General features: G+C 40.8%; 1 protein-coding gene across 1 annotated transcript; it reads right to left on the bottom strand.

Annotated features, from left to right (window-relative positions):
* Positions 1-851: 851 nt before the first annotated feature.
* LOC137184440 (NLR family CARD domain-containing protein 3-like) lies at positions 852-20,065 on the bottom strand. The gene is made up of 10 exons (XM_067592159.1): positions 19,876-20,065; positions 16,210-16,400; positions 13,336-13,443; positions 13,124-13,202; positions 12,716-12,941; positions 10,660-12,466; positions 10,384-10,557; positions 5,599-5,772; positions 5,440-5,486; positions 852-3,701 (listed from the first exon to the last, which is right to left on the bottom strand). Exons 2-10 carry the CDS (start codon positions 16,296-16,298, stop codon positions 3,148-3,150), a joined length of 3,258 nt encoding a protein of 1,085 aa, XP_067448260.1. The 5' UTR covers positions 16,299-16,400; positions 19,876-20,065; the 3' UTR covers positions 852-3,147.
* Positions 20,066-20,990: the final 925 nt, after the last annotated feature.

The raw sequence follows: 20,990 nt of genomic DNA, 5'->3' as shown, positions 1-20,990 counted from the left end.
TCTCGTTTACTCAAAGATGAAACAAAACTTTGTGAGAATAGAAAGAGATTAAACCTTTTTGTACACATGAATGTATTTGCATGAGAGAAGATAAATTTGTAATTGAATTATTCCACATTACTAACACACCACTGACTGTTTGGTTTATTTAGACAGTGATCTGCTTTTGAATCGCTTGTTTATTTTATGTAGTTGGTTACAAACATGTAAAAGATTAAAACGTGACATCTGCAGGTTTATTTGGTTCCTGACAGACTTCGTCTCCTCAGCCTGATGTTTCAGATGATATCAGTTTCATCTGTGTCCAGAAAGCACAAAGACTGGAAACAGGGAGAGTTAATATTAACACTTAAATAATATACCAATCAATCAGTCAAACTTTATTTATATAGAAGTCATACATTATATTCAACTCAAAGTGCTGAACATAAAAAGTGGACATAAGAGTAAGTAAAAAAAAAGAACATGTGTTAAAATTGAGAAAAAAAACAAAAATTAGTTAATAAAATCTAATGTAATAAAACTAACAATAAAATAAGAATTAAGAACACTTACTGGCTACTTTATTGTGGTAATGGCAATTTTTATATAGCACATTTCATTACAAGTAAGTTCAATGTACTTTACATTGAAACAACAAAATATAAAAAATATAGGCATAAACAGAAGAACATATGTAGCATATATAAATATAAGAATATAAGCATGAGTAAAAAACTGAAACTGAATCAATGAAACATACACCCAGTGTACATTAAACATATCACACAGCAATTAAAACCCCCAAAACTCAACACAGTCACATAGCAGCACATGTAACCAACTGTACAAGAAAAAATTGTTACCACAGGAGCACATTCACTCTAACAAATACACAGTATTAGGAACACCTGTGCAACTTAATGCAATCCAGTACAACAGCTCTGCCATAAATTCTACTTTTATGAAGCTTATACTTTCAGATTTTGACATTGTCAGAAAGGTGATAATGTTATTCACTGAGGCTGTAGTGGGTGGTGGTGTTCCTAATATTTGTCCTCCCCATTAACATACATGAGGGGCAATTGTGTGATAAAATACATGTAAGAACCACAACAACATCCTGTGCTTCCACAGGTGGACAGATTTTATTATATTAAAACATGAATAGAGCTGCATGCTGCTCATTGGATCCTGACAGTAACAACAGCAGAGTCAAATGAAACAAATCAATGAATCATGTAGAAGGAAAAATAATTGAGTGTTTGAGTCTGAGACAGATGTGCTTCACAGTGCAGAGTGTGTCAGTGGCAGCTGGTGGCTCAAAAAATTGGGGAGGACAGGAAAAAGTCCAACCCACAGTATCATGTTATTTTACACTAGTTGACTACTTATCTCTACTATATTATGTTCAATTATGTTATGTTCTTATGTTCAAATGCAGGGCCATGCAGAGACCTTTAGAGGAGCAGGTACTCAAAGTTAAAAAGGGGCACATGGAACAAAATTTTAAAACACCATACATCAACATAATTTATAGTATAACTTGTTGAGTTATAGCAACCCATATCCAAACAGAATGTAACATGGAATCTTACAACAAACCGCATCATACTATCTCATTGTCCCCCAACCAATGATATCAGAGGGGGGGAACAATTTTATATGCCAATAAAACAATTTCCTTTCAAAAACAAAAAAAAAGACATTTGAACATTATTTTTTTTAAAAACAAAGAAGTGCTCATTTTAGCCCTGGAGTGGTTCAGAATTAGGGCTCGGTATTGTTTAAAAAATTATGATATTAGTACCAACACTAGTACCCTTAAAGTGATACCAATACCAATAGAGTACTTCATTTGATACCTTTTTTTCTACTTCATTCGATACCTGTCATATGAATGGAAGCATTCACTTGCTTAAAATGCTACCACTCCTCCCCATCCAAATTATTTTTACATGAATAGATTTTGAAAGTGTTCAAATTATTGAAATGTTCATTAAAGTGTACAAAACTGTACAATGAAGTATTATCACCACAGACTGTATGGGTTGTAGCTGCTACAGTAGTGGGCCAATCACACGTCGCATAAAATCGAAGAACGCTTGCAGTGATTAGCTGCAAGCAAAACCATACAAATATAAATTTTTTTCTAGAACTGGGTACAAAAAGGATCGAATGTAAGTATCGTTTGACTGGAGAAGTTTCGATACGTCTTGGTACTTGATCATTTTTAATCGAGTACCAATAATTAGTACCGATACGCAGCCCTCGTCAGAATGTGTTATTTTACCAACAAAGTTCACTTTCAATTTATAGTATTGTTCTATTATGACAACAGATTCACGCTCTCATCAAAAACAGACAATATATCTCATGATTTACACATTGTTCTTTATACATTTCTGTATACTAAGAAAACACACAAGTACAACAAAGCTTGTAATCTGATACAGGAACAGATCAGTGCTGAATACTAGAAAGACTGAACACTAAAACATTCACAGACTTTGTTGAAAAGTACTAAATTAAATGTAGTTTTTTTAGTGATGTGTTTAAAAGTACTATGCAATTTGCACATTATAATTTGTTTTCTAATGTGCTACAGTATGAATCTATCTTTGCTTTACCACATACAGTGGTAGAGAATTGAAGATGAAACTTGGACATTATCATTGGACCAACGCAATGTCAGTGTTGTATTCTGGTTGTTGATTGGTTAGGGAGGATGTCCTCCATTGGAGCATCATTTTACATTTGGCCAATAACATTAAATTACATTAAATTGATATAAGAGATCCCACCCTAAAGAGGAGAGCAGGAGCCTGTCCTCCTCTGTTCTCCTCACACAGCTTCACACACACTGCCCTTTCCCCTCCTGCCTGACCTGCAGATGTTGCTGTTGAGGCAATTTAATGAGAATTTCAATAGTGGATTTTTTCCAAAGAAGAGGTAAAAAACTATTTCATTACAATACTGAGATTTATTAATGGCTGATTTCAACCAATTAGTCTTTTTTTATATTTTGGTCTCCCTCTTGCTTCTCAAAAATAGAGGAGGAGCAACTTCCTCCGCCTCTATGGATGAGCCTTCTCTGTTGTGTGTGATGTTTGACTTCAGCTGATCTTCAGTCAGCAGACTTTCTGTACACAGGAGAGACTCTCCCTCCTAGAGATGACAAAGAGACATTGAACCAGACCAGACTGCAAACCCAGCATACAGAGGCTGAGTGAATGTGGTGTTGAAGGTGTGGAGGTGGATCAGTGTGTCAGAGGAAACTTTGTAGAAGGACAGAGTTCCTGCAGGACAGTCCACATACACTGCTACTCTGTTAGAGACAGGGGAGGAGGAGGAGGGGGGAGAGGAGGAGGAGGAAGGGGGGGACGTTCCTGTCTTATTGTGCCAGACAGAGTAACCACCTTGATCAGAGCAGTACAGACTCCAGGACCGATTATTCCTTCCAAACACACAGTCATCTTTCTCTCCTCTCCTTTTGATTCCTTTGTAAGTAACTGATATGTAAACTCTTCCACTGAACTCGACCTCCCAGTAACAGCGATCAGTCAGAACATTTCCACACAGCAGCTGGGGCCACTCATCAAATCTGTCCGGATTATCAGGATATGACTGATCCTCCTCTACATGTGTCACCTTCCTGTTGTTGTCAGACAGTTCGAGTTTTCTGTTTGTTGTGTTTGTGTCCAGTTTCAGTTCACAGGCATCTGATGGAGAGAACAAGACACAATTAAACCATTCAAACTTAAACCATCTCCATGAAAACTGAGCAACTCCATCCACTGAGAAAGGCCATGGCATGTGACTGAACTGTGACCTTGTGGTGAGAATTTTAAGTTAAATCAATCAATCAATCAATTTTTATTTATATAGCACCAAATCACAACAAAAGTCATCTCAGGGCACTTTTCACATAGGTCGACCCAACAATGCCGCCATGAGCAATGCAGGAGCAACTTTGGCGCACCTGAATCCAGGTGCTGATCAGACAGAATACATCATCATACATTATAGGTGTGCATGTTTGAGGCTGTGACATTCGTGATCACAATGATCACATCACATCACAATAACTCTGTGGGGCCATATCTAGTATTTATGATGTCTTTTTAAATTTTTTTCTAAATGATTTTTAAAGTTTAAATCCTTTTAATTTAACTGTTTTACATGCAAAAATAACCATGATTCTGTTAATGATTGGGGTTTTTAAAATAACACACATTTATATAGAATTAACCCGATTTAATCATGTTGCTCATCACAGCTACATGTCTACCTGTATTGTAAATAAAAATGTGGAGCCCCAGGCAACACTCTGGCCAGACCTGTTGAGATTTGCATTAAAAAGAGAACATAGGTTTCTGTGGTTATTTTGCAACAGTCTGCTGCTGGTTGCACACAGTTTAACTAGCAGATCTGCATGCGTAATTTTGCATTGAAAATTGTATTGAAAAATTATTCCAATAGAGGCTGCAGATGGAACAGATACCTGCTGCCTTCAGATGGCTTTACAGAGTATCACCAGTGTAAAGTAAAGGCCTGCAGTATGTGATTCTAGCTGTTGTGGATGACTGATTCTGTGGTAAGAATCATTAGTATCGTATTTATTTATTTATTCAGTCAGTCTCACTGGGATCATTTCTTCACCAGAAAACAAAAATTGTCTGGAAAGTTTGAAGTCGAGCAAAACATTTGTGTGATCTCAGGGAGGTTTATATGGATGTGCCTTCACCAAATAAAGTAACAAAATATTATGGAAGATAAGTGTGCCAAGCTCTGAGCAGTTGAGCAATGGACGGCGTGAGGCAAAGTCATTGTTTGCACCAAGACTGCAGTGCGCCACTAGGTACCAAATTGGCGTAGTTGAGGAAATAACCTCAGTGTGCCACAGGAAAATAGCATTTCACCACAGTGCTTCTACACTGAATTCTGCAGTGGCATGAAAATAGGGCCCTGTGACTCCAGCTGCTGCGACTGATAAATACAGCTCATATGTTTGGAACCAAATGCGTCACATTTGCACCTGAATAACAGGCAACAACGCTTAAAACAACTAACCCTAATTTTCTAGACACACTGACCTCCAGAGAACAGAGGAAAACACAACGACTTCTATCGGTCAAACTTGTGAAGTACGAACTTATGAACAGCACCTGAAGGCAACAAAACTGTTCTGTAATATCACTGACAGCCAGAAGACCCAGAAGAGGTTAGCTTCCTGTTGGCTCCACTCTTCAAAAAATGTATTTATTTCTTTTGTTGGATCACTGTGATCAGTTTGTAGTGTTTGTCAATATTTCAATGGATTGAAGATTCTAACATCTTTCCAGCCACAATGACAGAAAACAGAAGCTAAATCCTGAATAAAACTCATTATACTTCAGTCCAACAATCTAATGCAGCATGCGCAGCCTTGTTCTCATGAATCAAACTGAACACACTCACACTTCCTCAGACCAGGTTTCAGTCCCTGCAGTCCACCATGGTCCATCCTGGAGAAAGAGACAAAGTCACAATCAACTTCATACACCTTCACTCATATCCACCATTAAACATGAACCAGAGTCCCTCAGTTAGTCAGGGTGTCTGTCCATCTGTCCATACCTGAGAGTGTTCAATCTCCAGTGTGGATCCTTCAGTCCAGCAGACAGCTGTTTCTCTCCTGAGTCTCCTGGATGATTGTACCTCAGGTCTAGCTCTCTCAGATGGGAGGGGTTGGAGCTCAGAGCTGAGGCCAGAGAAGCACAGCCTTCCTCTGTGATCAGACATCCTGACAGACTGAACACACACACAAGTTGCTCTAATGAGTTTAGAAAGATTCTCAATTCAATAAATAGTATTTTGTACTTCAGGCCTTTATCTTTGTTGTGTGTGTTACACCCAGCGCCCCCTGCTGTATGTTGGTGTCATGCAGATACATTTTAGGTTAGTAGTAGGAGAAAAAGCACATGTTGCTACTGATGGCTGCAATTGCTGAAGCTCAGGCTTTAATCTGATGCCATTCTGTTTTTACACTGGTAGAAGAAATGTCTTTAAAATTAAATATTGTTCAACAGCAAATCTAAAGATAGTAAGATAGTAAGACAAGAATTCATGTCTGATGTTTTATGTTAGTTCATATTTTTCATTCCAATGATTTTCACTGTGGTTGCAGTAATTTTATTGGCCAACTTAGTGTTTTCCATCATATTTCTGATTTAATTTCATTCAGTGTTTAAAAATTTAATTTGTATCAATCAATCAATCAATCAATATTTATTTATTATTATTCACAACAGAAGTCATCTCAAGGCACTTTTCACATAGAGCAGGTCAAGACCGTACTCTTTAATTTACAGAGACCCAACAATTCCCCCATGAGCAAGCACTTGGCGACAGCGGTAAGGAAAAACTCCCCTTTAACGGGTAGAAACCTCAAGCAGACCCCGGCTCTTGGTGGGCAGCCATCAGCTTTGACCGGTTGGGTTGAGAGAGAGAAAGAGAGAGGGAAAGGGGGAGGGGGGACAGAAGAAAAACAATCACAACAACAACAACAAGCACAAGCATCAATAGACAGGGAAGGATGCCATCAGGACTGTGAAGGACCGCGAAGGCTCGGCCCGGGACTCAGGTTTTCCTGTGAGATGAGAAAGCACAAAAAACTCCGGGGAAGAAGCAAAGTTAGTGACATGCATTGATGTTACATGAATGCATACAGATGGAGAGGAGGAGAGAGGAGCTCAGTGCATCATGGGAAGTCCCCCAGCAGTCTAGGCCTATAGCAGCATAACTAAGGGCTGATCCAAGGAGAGCCTGGTCGGCCCTAACTATAAGCTTTATCAAAAAGGAAAGTTTTAAGCCTACTCTTAAACATAGAGAGGGTGTCTGCACCCCGGACTGAATCCGGTAGATGGTTCCATAGAAGAGGAGCCTGATAGCTGAAGGTTCTGCCTCCCGTTCTACTTTTAAAGACTGTAGGGACCACCAGTAAGCCTGCATACTGGGAGCGCAGTGTTCTAGTGGGATAATACGGTATTATGAGCTCTTCAAGATATGATGGTGCCTGACCATTAAGGGCTTTGTAAGTTAGGAGAAGGATTTTAAATTCTATTCTAGATTTTACAGGAAGCCAATGTAGTGAAGCTAAAATGGGAGAAATGTGGTCTCTTTTTCTAGTTTTAGTCAATACACGTGCAGCTGCATTCTGGACCAGCTGGAGAGTCTTTAGAGACTTGTTAGGGCAGCCTGATAATAAGGAATTGCAATAATCCAGCCTAGAAGTAACAAATGCGTGAACTAGTTTTTCTGCATCTTTTAGGGACAGGATGTGCCTGATTTTTGTGATATTACATAAGTGAAAAAAGGCAGTCCTTGAAATTTGATTTATGTGGGAGTTTAAGGACATTTCCTGATCAAAGATAACTCCCAGATTCCTTACGGTGGTGCTGGAGGCCAGGGTAATGCCATCAAGTGTAGCTATATCATTAGATAATGTGTTTCTAAGGTGTTTAGGGCCAAGCACAATAACTTCAGTTTTATCTGAATTTAGTAGTAGAAAATTGCAGGTCATCCAGGTCTTTATGTCGTTAAGGCATGTTTGGAGTTTGTTTAACTGATTGGGTTCATCTTGCTTCACTGATAAATATAATTGGGTGTCATCTGCGTAACAATGAAAATTATGGAGTGTTTCCTAATAATATTACCTAAAGGAAGCATATGTAAGGTGAATAGAATTGGTCCAAGTACAGAACCTTGTGGAACTCCGTGTCTAACTTTTGCCTTCACGGAGGATTCATCATTAACATGTACAAACTGAAATCGGTCTGATAAATAGGACTTAAACCAGCTTAATGCAGTTCCTTTAATGCCAATTAAATGTTCCAGTCTCTGCAAAAGGATTTGATGGTCAATTGTGTCGAATGCAGCACTAAGATCTAACAGGACAAGTATAGAGACAAATCCTTTGTCCGATGCAGTTAGGAGGTCATTTGTGACTTTCACCAGTGCTGTCTCTGTGCTATGATGCGCTCTAAATCCTGACTGAAAATCCTCAAATAAACTATTGTTATGTAGAAAGTCACATAACTGATTAGAGACTGCTTTCTCAAGGATCTTAGATAGAAATGGAAAGTTAGATAAAGGTCTATAATTGGCTAAAACACCTGAATCAAGAGTAGGCTTCTTAAGAAGAGGTTTAATTACAGCTACTTTAAAGGACTGTGGTACATAGCCTGTGACTAAAGACAAATTGATCATATCTAGTAAAGAAGTGCTCACTTGGGATGGGATCTAAGAGACAGGTTGATGGTTTAGCTGAACAAATCATTGAAGTTAGTTCAGACAAGTCTACTGGAGAAAAACAGTCCAAATATATGTCAGGATTTACTGCTGTTACTAAGGTGCCTGTTGAGGGCAGGAGGTGGTTAATTTTGTTTCTAATAGTTAGAATTTTATCATTAAAGAAGCTCATAAAGTCGTTACTACTGAGAGCTATAGGAATACATGGATCAATAGAGTTATGACTCTTTGTCAGCCTGGCCAAAGTGCTGAAAAGGAACCTAGGGCAGTTTTTATTCTCTTCTATTAATGCTGAGTAATAGGCGGCTCTGGCATTACAGAGGGCCTTCCTATATGTTTTAAGACTATCTTGCCAGACTAAGCGAGATTCTTCTACTTTGGTGGAACGCCAAATCCTTTCCAATTTTCGCGATGTTTGCTTTAATTTGCGGGTTTGGGAGTTATACCATGGAGCTAACCTCTTATGTTTTATTATCTTCTTTTTTAAGGGGGCGATGGAGTCGAGTGTTTGTCTTAGTGAGCCTGCAGCACTATCAATAAGATTATCAATTTGGGAGGGACTAAAGTTAACATAAGAGTCCTCTGTAGTATTGAGACATGGCAGTGAATTCAGTACTGACGGAATTGCTTCCTTAAATTTATCTACAACACTATCAGAGAGACATCTAGTGAGGACATTTTTGTCTAATGGTGTATAATCCAGTAATAGGAATTCAAAAGTTATTAAAAAATGATCTGATAAAATAGGATTTTGTGGAAAAATTATTAAATGTTCAATTTCAATCCCATAAGCCAGAACAAGGTCTAGGGTGTGGTTAAGACGGTGAGTGGGATTATTTACACACTGAGAGAAGCCAATTGAGTCTAATAATGAGATAAATGCAGTGCTGAGACTGTCACTATCAACGTCCACATGAATATTAAAATCACCTACTATAATTACTTTATCTGTACTAAGGACTAAATACGACAAAAACTCTGAGAATTCAGATAGGAATTCAGAGTACGGGCCAGGAGGACGATACACTATAACAAATAGAACTGGCTGTAGTTTTCCAGGTTGGCTGAGAGAGACTAAGAACAAGGCTTTCGAATGAGTTATAATTAAATTTAGGTCTAGGGTTAATGATTAGGCTTGAGTTGAAAATGGCTGCAACTCCTCCTCCTCGGCCAGTGTCTCGAGGAATATGAGTATTAATATGACTGGGGGGAGTGGATTCATTTAGGCTGACATATTCTTCATGACACAGCCAGGTTTCAGTGAGACAAAATAAATCAATATGATGATCTGAAATTAAATCGTTTACTAAAACAGCTTTAAATGATAGAGATCTAATGTTCAAGAGTCCACATTTAATTATCTTATTTTGTTGTACTATTGCTGTAGTGGTTTTAATTTTTACTAGATTTTCATGAATGACTCTTCTTTTGTTTACTTTGGATTTAATTGATTTATGTGGTCGGGGGACAGACACAGTCTCTGTGTGGTTTTGGGTGGGTAACTGCTCTAATGGAAGCGCAGAGAAGCGTGTAGGACTGCAGCTCTGCCTCCTGGTCTCAACTCTGGGTTGTCATGGTTTTGGTCTACTAATAAACTTAGCCATATTTCTGGATATGAGAGCAGCTCCATCCAAAGTGGGATGTATGCCGTCTCTCCTAATCAGACCAGGTCTTCCCCAGAAAGTATGCCAATTATCTATGAAGCCCACATCGTTTGCTGGACACCACCTCGACAGCCAGCGGTTGAATTGTGACATGCGGCTATACATGTCATCACACTACGTTTGTAGTATTTTCTACTTTTTTAAAATTTAAAGAACATCATGAGCAATATTTCCTGAGCAGCAAATCTGCTTTGTATGGTCACCTGCATGTAGAGGACATGACAGTAATTCTGTGTTGTATATTTTCTGTTATTCTTTATACTAGATTTCTATCACTCTATGCACATTGAGTCTCCATTGAAGATTACAGAAACATATATCCTGACTCACATGTTGGTTTGAAAGGAGTTTTACTTACTGTATACCTGATATTACAACACTTCATCTCAGACAGTACACAAACTCTTTTTATTATCAAAAACTCTCTTTCTGTAGTAATAAAAATGACCTGAGAGTTTCCAGTCTGCAGTGTGGACTCTCCAGACCAGCAGACAACTGCTTCACTCCTGAATCCTGCAGGTTGTTGTTACTCAAGTCAAGCTCTCTCAGACTAGAGGACTGGGAGCTGAGAACTGAGGACAGAGCTGCACAGCTTTTCTCTGAGAGGTTACAGCCACTCAACCTGAAAAGGAATCAGCAGAACAAAAGAAAACAATTGCAATCAGTTTTCTTCCTCGTCAAAAGAATAAAATACATTAATCTGGATAGTTCTGTGTGCACATACAAAGCTTTGTTGGAGGCTTTGACCACTGGCAGCAGCTTCAGAAGAGCCTCCTCTGAAGCAGAGTATTTCTTGAGGTCAAACATGTCTAGATCTTTTTCTGATGACAGTAAGATGAAGACCAGAGCTGACCACTGAGCAGGAGACAGTTTAGCTGTGGAGAGACGTCCTGAACTCAGGTACTGTTGGATCTCCTCCACTAGAGAACAATCATTCAGTTCATTGAGACAGTGGAACAGATTGATGCTTCTCTCTGCAGATAGATTCTCTCTGATCTTCTTCTTGATGTACTCGACTGTTTTCTGATTGGTCTGTGAGCTACTTCCTGTCTGTGTCAGCAGGCCTCGTAGGAGAGTCTGATTGGTCTGCAGTGAAAGACCCAGGAGGAAGCGGAGGAACAAATCCAGATGTCCATTTGGACTCTTTAAGGCCTCATCCACAGCACTCTGGTAGAGGTGTGTCATGGCAGATTCGTCTTTGGTTGTTTTAGACTTCTGTGAGGTTGACCGTGATTCTTTTTCCTGCAGATTGACTCCAGAGTTGATGAATGTCAGATGGACATAAAGAGCAGCCAGAAACTCCTGAATGCTCAGATGGACAAAGCAGAACACCTTGCTCTGGTACAGCCCTCTCTCCTCTGTAAAGATCTGTGTGAACACTCCTGAGTACACTGAGGCTGCTGTGATATCGATGCCACACTCTGTCAGGTCTGACTCATAGAAGATCAGGTTGCCTTTCTGCAGCTGCTCAAAAGCCAGTTTTCCCAGAGACATTATCATCTCCCTGTTCTCTGGACTCCAGTGTGGATCTGTCTCAGCTCCTCCATCATACTTGACATTCTTCATTTTGGTCTGAACCACCAGGAAGTGGATGTACATCTCTGTCAGGGTCTTGGGCAGCTCTCCTCCCTCTCTGCTTTTCAACAAATCCTCCAGAACTGTAGCAGTGATCCAGCAAAAGATTGGCATGTGGCACATGATGTGGAGGCTTCGTGATGTCTTGATGTGGGAGATGATGGTGCTGGCCTGCTTCTCATCTCTGAATCTCTTTCTGAAGTACTCCTCCTTCTGCGGGTCCATGAACCCTCTGACCTCTGTCACCATGTCGACACATTCAGGAGGGATCTGATTGGCTGCTGCAGGTCGTGTGGTTATCCAAAGGCGAGCAGATGGAAGCAGTTTCCCCCTGATGAGGTTTGTCAGCAGCACATCCACTGAGGTGGACTCTGTGACATCAGTCAGGATCTCACAGTTGTGGAAGTCCAGAGGAAGTCGACACTCATCCAGACTGTCAAAGATGAACACAACCTGGAACTCTTCAAACCTGCAGATTCCTGCTTCTTTGGTTTCAGTAAAAAAGTGATGAACAAGTTCCACCAAGCTGTACTTTTTCTCTTTCAGCACATTCAGCTCTCTGAAAGTGAATGGAAATGTGAACTGTATGTCCTGGTTGGCTTTGTCTTTAGCCCAGTCAAGAGTGAATTTCTGTGTTAAGACTGTTTTCCCAATGCCAGCCACTCCCTTTGTCATCACTGTTCTGATTGGTTCATCTCTTCCAGGTGAGGCTTTAAAGATGTCCTTACATCTGATTGTTGTTTCTGATCTGACTGGTTTCCTGGAATATATTTCAATCTGTCTGAATTCATGTTCATTGTTGACCTCTGCAGTCCCTCCCTCTGTGATGTAGAGCTCTGTGTAGATCTGATTCAGAAAGGCTGGGTTTCCTGCTTTAGCAATCCCCTCAAACACACACTGGAACTTCTTCTTCAGGTTAGACTTGAGTTTATTTTGACAATGTGCAGTGGGAGTTCCTGAATGAACAAACAACAAATTAAATCAGTGAGTGGATCCCACAGAAAGTCTAGAAATCTGAACATCTAAGAGTGTTTGCATAGTTTCCCTCCTCCATCAGCTTTATTCAGCTCGTCAGTGGAGGACAAACAGCCCCTGATCTGATGCAGATGTGTGCAGCATATTTACAGCAGAGTTTGAAATATAAACCTCTCCCATGTTGCCTGCATTTTCTCTCCATCACGTTAAATCTGTTAAAATCCTCTTACTGCTCTGCAGACGGTCAGCCAGCTCCTCCTGCTTCATTTTTCTCAGGTAATGCAGTGTGATGTTCAGAAATGCCTCTCTGGTGCTCTTCATCTCTTCCTCCTCACCAGCAAACACCTCTTCATCCTCACTCTGACTGTCTGAGCATTCTGGGTAAACTTCACTCAGACCCCTCTTGACTCTCTTCAGCTCATTCTTCACAAAAGTGATGATGTTCTCCTCCAGCAGCTGTAACAGAAAGATAAACTGAACATCTAATATAAACTGGTAACTGATATAAACAACACGTGAGTCATCTGTCAGTCCCGCTGATCTAAACAGAGCAGCATGGACACTGTAAGGACCTGTATGGTACTGAATCTGTGCTTGATGGAGTTAATAGGAAAAGGTGTGTTTGTACATGCACACACCATAAATATGGAGTCCAGGTGTGTCAGATGTTGCTGGGCAGACTGATCACTGAGAACCTCTGAGCTCTGCTGCTGAACTCTGTGGAGAAGACATCACATTTAAGGACATTTAATGACTCAAATCTGCACACAGCTTATTAAAGATGTTCTGTCATAATGACATAAAGAACTGGTGTATATGCTGCTCTGATTACTGGATGTCAAATTCTTACCTTTGATGAGCAGGTTGTCCATCTTTAAAGTCAATAAGGGCATCAATCGACCCATCACTCTTCATGGACACACAACTGGGTTCAGGAGAGTTTCCTTTCTGCTGCATCCTGATATAAACAATTGAAGTATAAAAAGATGAATATTGCTTCGCTGCATTGGCTTCCTGTAAAATCTAGAATAGAATTTAAATTTAGAATTTAATCCTTTTCCTAACTTACGAAGCCCTTAATGGTCAGGCACCATCATATCTAAAAGAGTAGTACCCTAATACCCCACTAGAACACTGCGCTCCCAGAATGCAGGCTTACTTGTGGTTCCTACAATCTTCAAAAGTAGATTGGGAGGCAGAGCCTTCAGCTATCAGGCTCCTCTCCTGTGGAACCATCTTCCAAATTCGGTCCAGGGGGCAGACACCCTCTCTACGTTTAAGAATAGGCTTAAAACTTTCCTTTTTGATAAAGCTTATAGTTAGGGCTGGCCAGGCTTGCCTAGGATCTGCCCAATTATGCTGTCATAGGCCTAGACTGTTGGGGGACTTCTCATGATGCACTGAGTTCCTCTCTTCTCCTCCTCCTCTCCATCTGTATGCATCCATGCACCATCAATGCATGTCATTAACTTGGCTTCTTCCCCAGAGTTTCTTGTGCTTTCTCATCTTGCAGGAAACCTTGGGATGCAGGCCAAGCCTTTGCAGTCCTGTTGGTGTCCTTCCCCTTCTACTGCTGCTGTTATTGTTATTGTTATTATTCTGCCCCCTCCCCCCTTTCTTTCTCTCTCAGCCCAATCAGTCAAAGCAGATGGCCGCCCATCATGAGCCGGGTTCTGATTGAGATTTTTACCTGTTAAAGGAGAGTTTTTCCTTGCCACTGTTGCCAACTGCTTGCTCATGGGGGAATTGTTGGGTCTCTGTAAATTGAAGAGTACGGTCTAGACCTGGGGTCCGTTTCACAAAGCAGGTTTAGTGAAAACTCAGAGTTTGTTAACCCTGAAATGAGGGAAACTCTGAGTTTTCCGTTTCAAAAAGGGAGGTAACTCAAACTAGAGAAAGGGGGATAACTCTAGCCTGTTTCACAGAGAGGGGTAACTTAAGCTCTCGGTCAGTTACCGTAGTAACAGACTCTATGAACCTAACCTGGTCGGGACCAGGTTTTTCTCAATGAACCTCGAGTTTCTCTCAGTCTCCGCCCTCTTTCAGAGCCACACACTCCATTTGATTTCCTCATTCATTCAGTCAGCAGGCGAATTTTGGCGTAGCCTAGTTCTGCCGTCTGTCATTTAAAAAAATCATTAAAAAAAATCAGAGTCAGTATATTAGAAGTCCATTAGGCACAGTAGGTGGCGACTTTTTCACTAACATGGCATGTCCTTTTGATAACGATCCCGTGGATGAAGGTGCAGCATTACTGCGCAGAGAATTAAATATTCGTTGAGAGATGGTTATCAGACCGCGCATAGATGTTCTAGCATTTCCAGACAATTATCTTTTTGAGCGGTACCGTTTCACGTCACAGTCCATCATCTACATACAAAACCTAATCCGTCCTTACATTTGCAACATTACTAATCGTAGTCATGCTCTCACATCCCAGCAGATATTGTATGTTGCGCTGCGTTTCTTTGCAAACGGAAGTTTTTTGTACAGTGTCGGAGCCAGCCACTGGCCTTCCTAAATTCTGATTTATGGCCAGCTCCTCTGCCTCCGTTAGAGGTGGCGGTGCTAGACCACCACCCGTTTTACGGACATCTGCCTTCTTTCTATTGGCTGAGTAGAAGTCTGTGTTAGTTTAAATAGGATTAATTATTTAACAGAACATGATGTAGATGAGAAGACATTTATGTGTGTGAAACCAGCATTATGTTGGGGATAAAACAACTGCACAGTCAACAGCCACTTAATATTTACTTTACAATGTAAAAAATGATCAAAGTGAGGTACCCCCATGAGATTATGCCGAGGTCTCACCTGTTTGAACAATGCTTTTATATTTTATATCTCCCTCGCGGGATTGGACCTAAATAAAATAAATTAATAGGCGACCAATCAAGCAGTTTTCCTCTGTAATATTATTGTGATTGCAAAGGACTACATTTAAACTTACGCATTGACCCGAGCAGCGATGTTCTCCCACGCCGTCTCCCTCTCTTTTGCAGCTGCAGCGGTGTTGCACTTCTTTTTGAAAACATGTTCAAACTCGCCGTATTATCGCATTAAGATTTCTAGCCCTAGTGGGGCGAAAAACGCAGCCCTCCGCTTCCCCGTTGCCATGGTGACTCGTTGAATCGGGGCTCCATTGATGCTGGCTTTTTATAGTTGTGGTGCACGCGCTTAACTCCAGGTGAAACTACTCCGAGTTGAATAAACTGACTCAAATCAGCTGTTCTGGAACCGGAAACTCGGAGTTTCCTATCTCAGAGTAGATCAACTCAGAGTTCAGGATTAGACTCAGAGTTTGTTGAACCTGCTTTGTGAAACGGACCCCTGCTCTGTGTGAAAAGTGCCCTGAGAAGACTTTTGTTGTGATTTGGTACTATATAAATAAAAAATGATTGCTTGACTGATTGATATTGACCTGACTGTCCACAGCTGAAGTTTTAGAAGCAGAATGAAAATCAGTAAGAAGACAGTGGATGAGAAACATTTTCCTTTTAATCAAAATGTATTCTGATGAAAGATGCTGTCTCATCTTAGTTGATTAGTTAACTAATTAGTTATTGAGGCCTTTGTCAATTCAGAAGGTGAGTAGTTCATTCTGAGTTATTATTCAGTAGTTGAGTGTCAGATCTGACACTGAATGTGAATAATTATGGTAGAGTGATGTGAGTGGAAAAAAAAAACAAAAACAGTCATGGACAGTTAGAGATCCTCATCTCACCTCTGAGCTTTGGTCAGGCTCTCATGTTCCCCACACAGACGGCTTTTAGACGGAGGGACTCCCTCCTCTCTGTCCTTACACTGATCCATAGCAGAGAAACAGCTGCTGGGAGAGCTATGCTCAGTCACTACAACATGGAAGATGTTCAGCTGCTGAATTCACATCCAGTCACAGAGACTTTGTACCTTCAGCTGTAGAGGAAACACAGAGAGAAGATGCTGCTGATTCTCCTTCATTAGTCCATTTGATTTGCTGTCACTTCATCATCACTTCACTGTAGAAGTCTACAAACATTAAATCTACCTTCTACTAACAGCTGGAGGAGGGACAACACCACCATCATCCATTACAAACAGCCAGGATACTTCATATGGAGAGTGACTCCAAACATTTGACAGGCTGCTGCTCAGCGTCAGCAAAACCAAGCAGCTGATAGATTTTAGGAAACGGGAGGTGAAGACACATGAGCCTGTCTACATGAAAGAAGCTGTGGTGGACCTAACAAACTGAGTAAAAATGCTTAATTTCACTTCCTTGATTCTATTGTAATTCTAATGAGATGTTGTGTTTGTGTTGTCTGAATGCGTCACATAGAGCAGCTACAGCTGTATTTCACTGGAGCTCAAATCTTGAGCTCACACACTGCTGTGTCACATGACATGCACACTACTGAAAATATCCACATGTTCCTTTTTCATCCCCTCTGCCTCTCTCAACTAACTCTGTGAGGAAAAGTTAACATCAGCACATCAACATATTCAGGACACAAAGTCTATATTTGATGATTTTAGAGAGTTCTAACTAAAATTCTCAGAACATTGGGGATGATATAAAGGAGTGGTGTGCTATAAAGGAGATCTTTGCCATCAGATCTCACCAGTAAAACAGGGTAAATCACACATTTGGTTAAGACTGGATCAAACCCTGGGCATAACTGATAGGGATCTATTATTTCTGTGCTATTACCCCCAGTAGACCCCCATATATACCCCCAGTAGATTCTCCTTATTTTGATGAAGACATTCTTCAAACTCTCCATTCAGAAATCGCCTACTTCCAGGACTAGGGAAACGTGCTTCTAACTGGAGATCTGAATGGACAAACAGGAACTGAACCTGATGTCACTGACCCACAGGGTAACAACCACGTGTTTGGTCTGTTTACCCTGTTTACCACACCAACCATCACCCATCGGACCTTGACTCTGAAATAAATCAAATTGGCAGGGAGGTATTGGAGAAACTATTAAAGACAACCAAAACCCCCTTGATTTCCCAATTACTTGGGAAGAATTGACCACACAGACAACATCTCTCCGGCCAAGGAAAGCTTGTGATCCAGACTACACCCAGACCCAGAGATGCAGAATGAAGTTGTTCAATATCATATTACAGTCGTCAGGATGTTTTCCTGACATCTGGTGCAAAGGGTTCATTTCCCCCATCCATAAGACTGGGGACAAATCAGACCCTAGTAACTACTGTAGCATCTGTGTCAGCAGATGTCTCGGTAAATTATTCTGTAGTATTCTAAATAAAAGAATACTAGTCTTCCTTAATGAACACTATATCCTGAGTAAAAATTAAATCAGCTTCCTCCCAAACACCAAACCACTGACCATGTATATACCCTTCACACTTTAATTAACAAACATGTACACTAAACAAAAAATGATATATGAGGATATTCACTTGTTTTATTACTTCAAGAAAGCTTTCGAGCCTATCTGGCATGAAGGGCTCTATGAAAGACTTCTACATTGTGGTATAGGGGGCAAAATGTATGATCTGGTTAAATCAATGTATTTGGAAAATATGTGTGCTGTTAAAATTGGAGATAAACAAACTGAATTCTTCCAAAGAAGAGGTGGTTGTCAGGGTTTAAGTCCAACTTTATTTAATGTGTAGATAAATGAACTTGCTTTTCAGTTGGATCAATGTGCTGCTCCTAGATAGAGAGGTGAATTCTCTCTTTTATGCTGATGTCTTTGTTCTACTGTCTCCTACTGAACAAGGACTACAGCAACAGATAGGCATAGTAGAAAAGTACTGTAAGTACTGGGCCCTGGCAGTAAATATGAAGAAAACAAATGTCATGAGTTTTCAAAAACGCCCCACATGTCAGGAGAACAAATACCAGTTTACCATAAATAATCAGCTCATTGAACATATTATGAATTATACCTACTGTGGTATAACCATCAGGGAATTTCAACATAGCAATGAATGCACTAAAAGAAAAAGCTTGAAGAGCTCTACATACAATTAAGAGAAAAATTATATAATTTTCAAATTCCAATTAAAATCTGGCTTAAAATATTTGATAGTGTCATCTTTCTCATAATGCTGTATGGTAGTGAAGTATGGAGTCCACTCAGTCATCATAGCTATCCCCGCAGTCAAATGTTTTAATCACCTTAAATCCAGCCCCTAGACACCCTCCAAACTCAAGAGCTGAGCCCAGAAAAGAGGCCCTTAAGTCAGCTGGTGCTGAGACTGACTGCCCCTCTCAGACAAACTCTGACCAGTCTCACACCAACACTGCTTTCTACACACCAATCAGAGTCAACCAAATTTTAACACAATGTAAAGAAACCTATCTGGAACATTGGGAAGAAGAAACTGCCAAAGCCAAAACTAAAAGCCAAAGTAAATTAGAGTGTTATCTGGCCCTAAAAAGAGATGATGAATTGTCAGAATATCTCTCTACACTCAGAGATAGAAAGCAGAAACAGATCCTAACCAAGTACAGGCTCAGTAACCACAAACTGGCAATCGGAAAAGTCATGGCAACCAAAAGAAAACAGAATATGTGGTCACTGTTCAGCAGGTGAGGTTGAGACAGAGATGCACTTCCTCCTACAATATAAAACAATCAATAAAATGAGGAACACTTACTTTAACAAGTTCAACTCCAAGATTACAGATTTCAAAACGCTTAATGACCTCTCAAATTAGAAATACTTCTAGGAGAAGGTGACAGATTATATCTTAATGCCCAATATGTATTAACATGCCACAACCCGAGGGACCTTGAATGACGCAGACACACACACACACACACACACTTTTTTTGGGATGAGCTATTAGAGCACCTATCGTATCATACAGATGCAGGACTTGCACATGCCTGTTATCTATGCCACACACACACACACACACACACACACACACACACACACTCCTGCCAACACTTGTGTTTACCGCCAGGCACACTCTCTTTCTCTCTCTTTCTCTCTAAAAAGGGGCCCCAACCTGCTATAGATTTAGGCTATTATGATGTTTAGATATGAAACATGAGGTTATGTTACTATTCTAACTCGCTGTACCCTGAAATTATTTACAAAAGACCCCCAAAGACCATTAAAAAAATATTGTCAATGTGTGACCCTCCTGCTCACTACAGATTAATGAACTATTCCATCAGTGGATGAGATTGTGACCACTGCTCACATGTTGATAAGGATGCAGAAACGTCTTGAAGTAACGAAGTGCAATTCAACACATCAAATGGTGAAACAGAGTTATCACAGAGCGCATTTTAAAAACAAAGAGGAAAAGTAAAGCAATCATTGTAAAACTACTGAAGGTGATCTGCCTTTCTGTTGCTACCCCTGAAACACCTAGGAGGACCAGTTACTAACGTTTTCCTGTCGCATCAACTCACTTGTTAGATGATGGGAGCACCAACCGTCTTCCCCAAACCCTCATGAAAAACTGCATTCAAGAGAAAGAGTCAGCTAGCAGCCTATATATAGAAAAGAAAACTGTTGTCAAGACAGAAGGAGAGAAGACAATGTGCAGAAACCTGCTGCTCCCAGTGATGGAAGACGTATTCAGAAACAAAGCAACAACACTGCAATATAGAAATACTTTGAAGCTCCGCCTTGGCACATGAGACAGATCTCAGCTCACTGCCCAATCAGGAGGTAGCATCCACCCACTACATATACACTACATGTGTATGTATGTGTGTATATATATGTATATATATATAAAAATAAAAATCTCCCTCTCACCCCCCTCCCATATGGGGTGGTGGTGTGTCTTCCTCAAGCTCGGGTCCTCTACCAGAGGCCTGGGAGTTTGAGGGTTCTGCGCAGTATCTTAGCTGTTCCTAGGACTGTGCTCGTCTGGACAGAGACCTCAGATGTCGTGCCCGGAATCTGCTAGAGCCACTCTCCCAGTTTGTGGGTCACAGCCCCCAGTGCTCCAATTACCACTGGCACCACTGTTGTCTTCACTCCCCACATCCTTTCTAGCTCCTCTTTCAGCCCTTGGTATTTTTCAATCTTCCTGTGTTCCTTCTTCTTGAGGGAGATTTTATATATATATATATATATATATATATATACCAGCATCCTGCAGGGAGAGGGCACATTCTCCTCTGGGGGGGGGGGGGGGGGCTGGAGACAGTGGCCAGCTGCCTCCAATTCCTTGATCACCTCCGGCTCCCACCAACCAGGAACCAGAAACACTAAAAGACAACAAAACACAGCAACACACACAACACACAAGTCCTGGCAGAGGCCCTGGGGTCGTCACAGGGTGGAGGAGATGGTTGTTCCTCTGATCGGACTTAGGTCAACTGCTCAGCTGGTCGCGCACATATTGACAGCCGCTCAGGAGGCACCTAAATGTTGAATGTGTACGACTGGAATTGCACCTGAATGGTGGCAGATGATGCAAATCCCCATTCAAGCCTTCTGGAGCATTTGTTTTCTATGCTAGGCGGTATGCCTGTGGGGTGGAGGTTATTTCCCCATTAGTTCCATTCTCTAG

Source organism: Thunnus thynnus, chromosome 1, assembly GCF_963924715.1.
Source record: "Thunnus thynnus chromosome 1, fThuThy2.1, whole genome shotgun sequence".
NCBI classification, from domain to species: domain Eukaryota; kingdom Metazoa; phylum Chordata; class Actinopteri; order Scombriformes; family Scombridae; genus Thunnus; species Thunnus thynnus.
The sequence above is the reverse complement of the archived record's forward strand: the minus strand, read 5'-3'. Positions and strand labels throughout refer to the sequence as shown.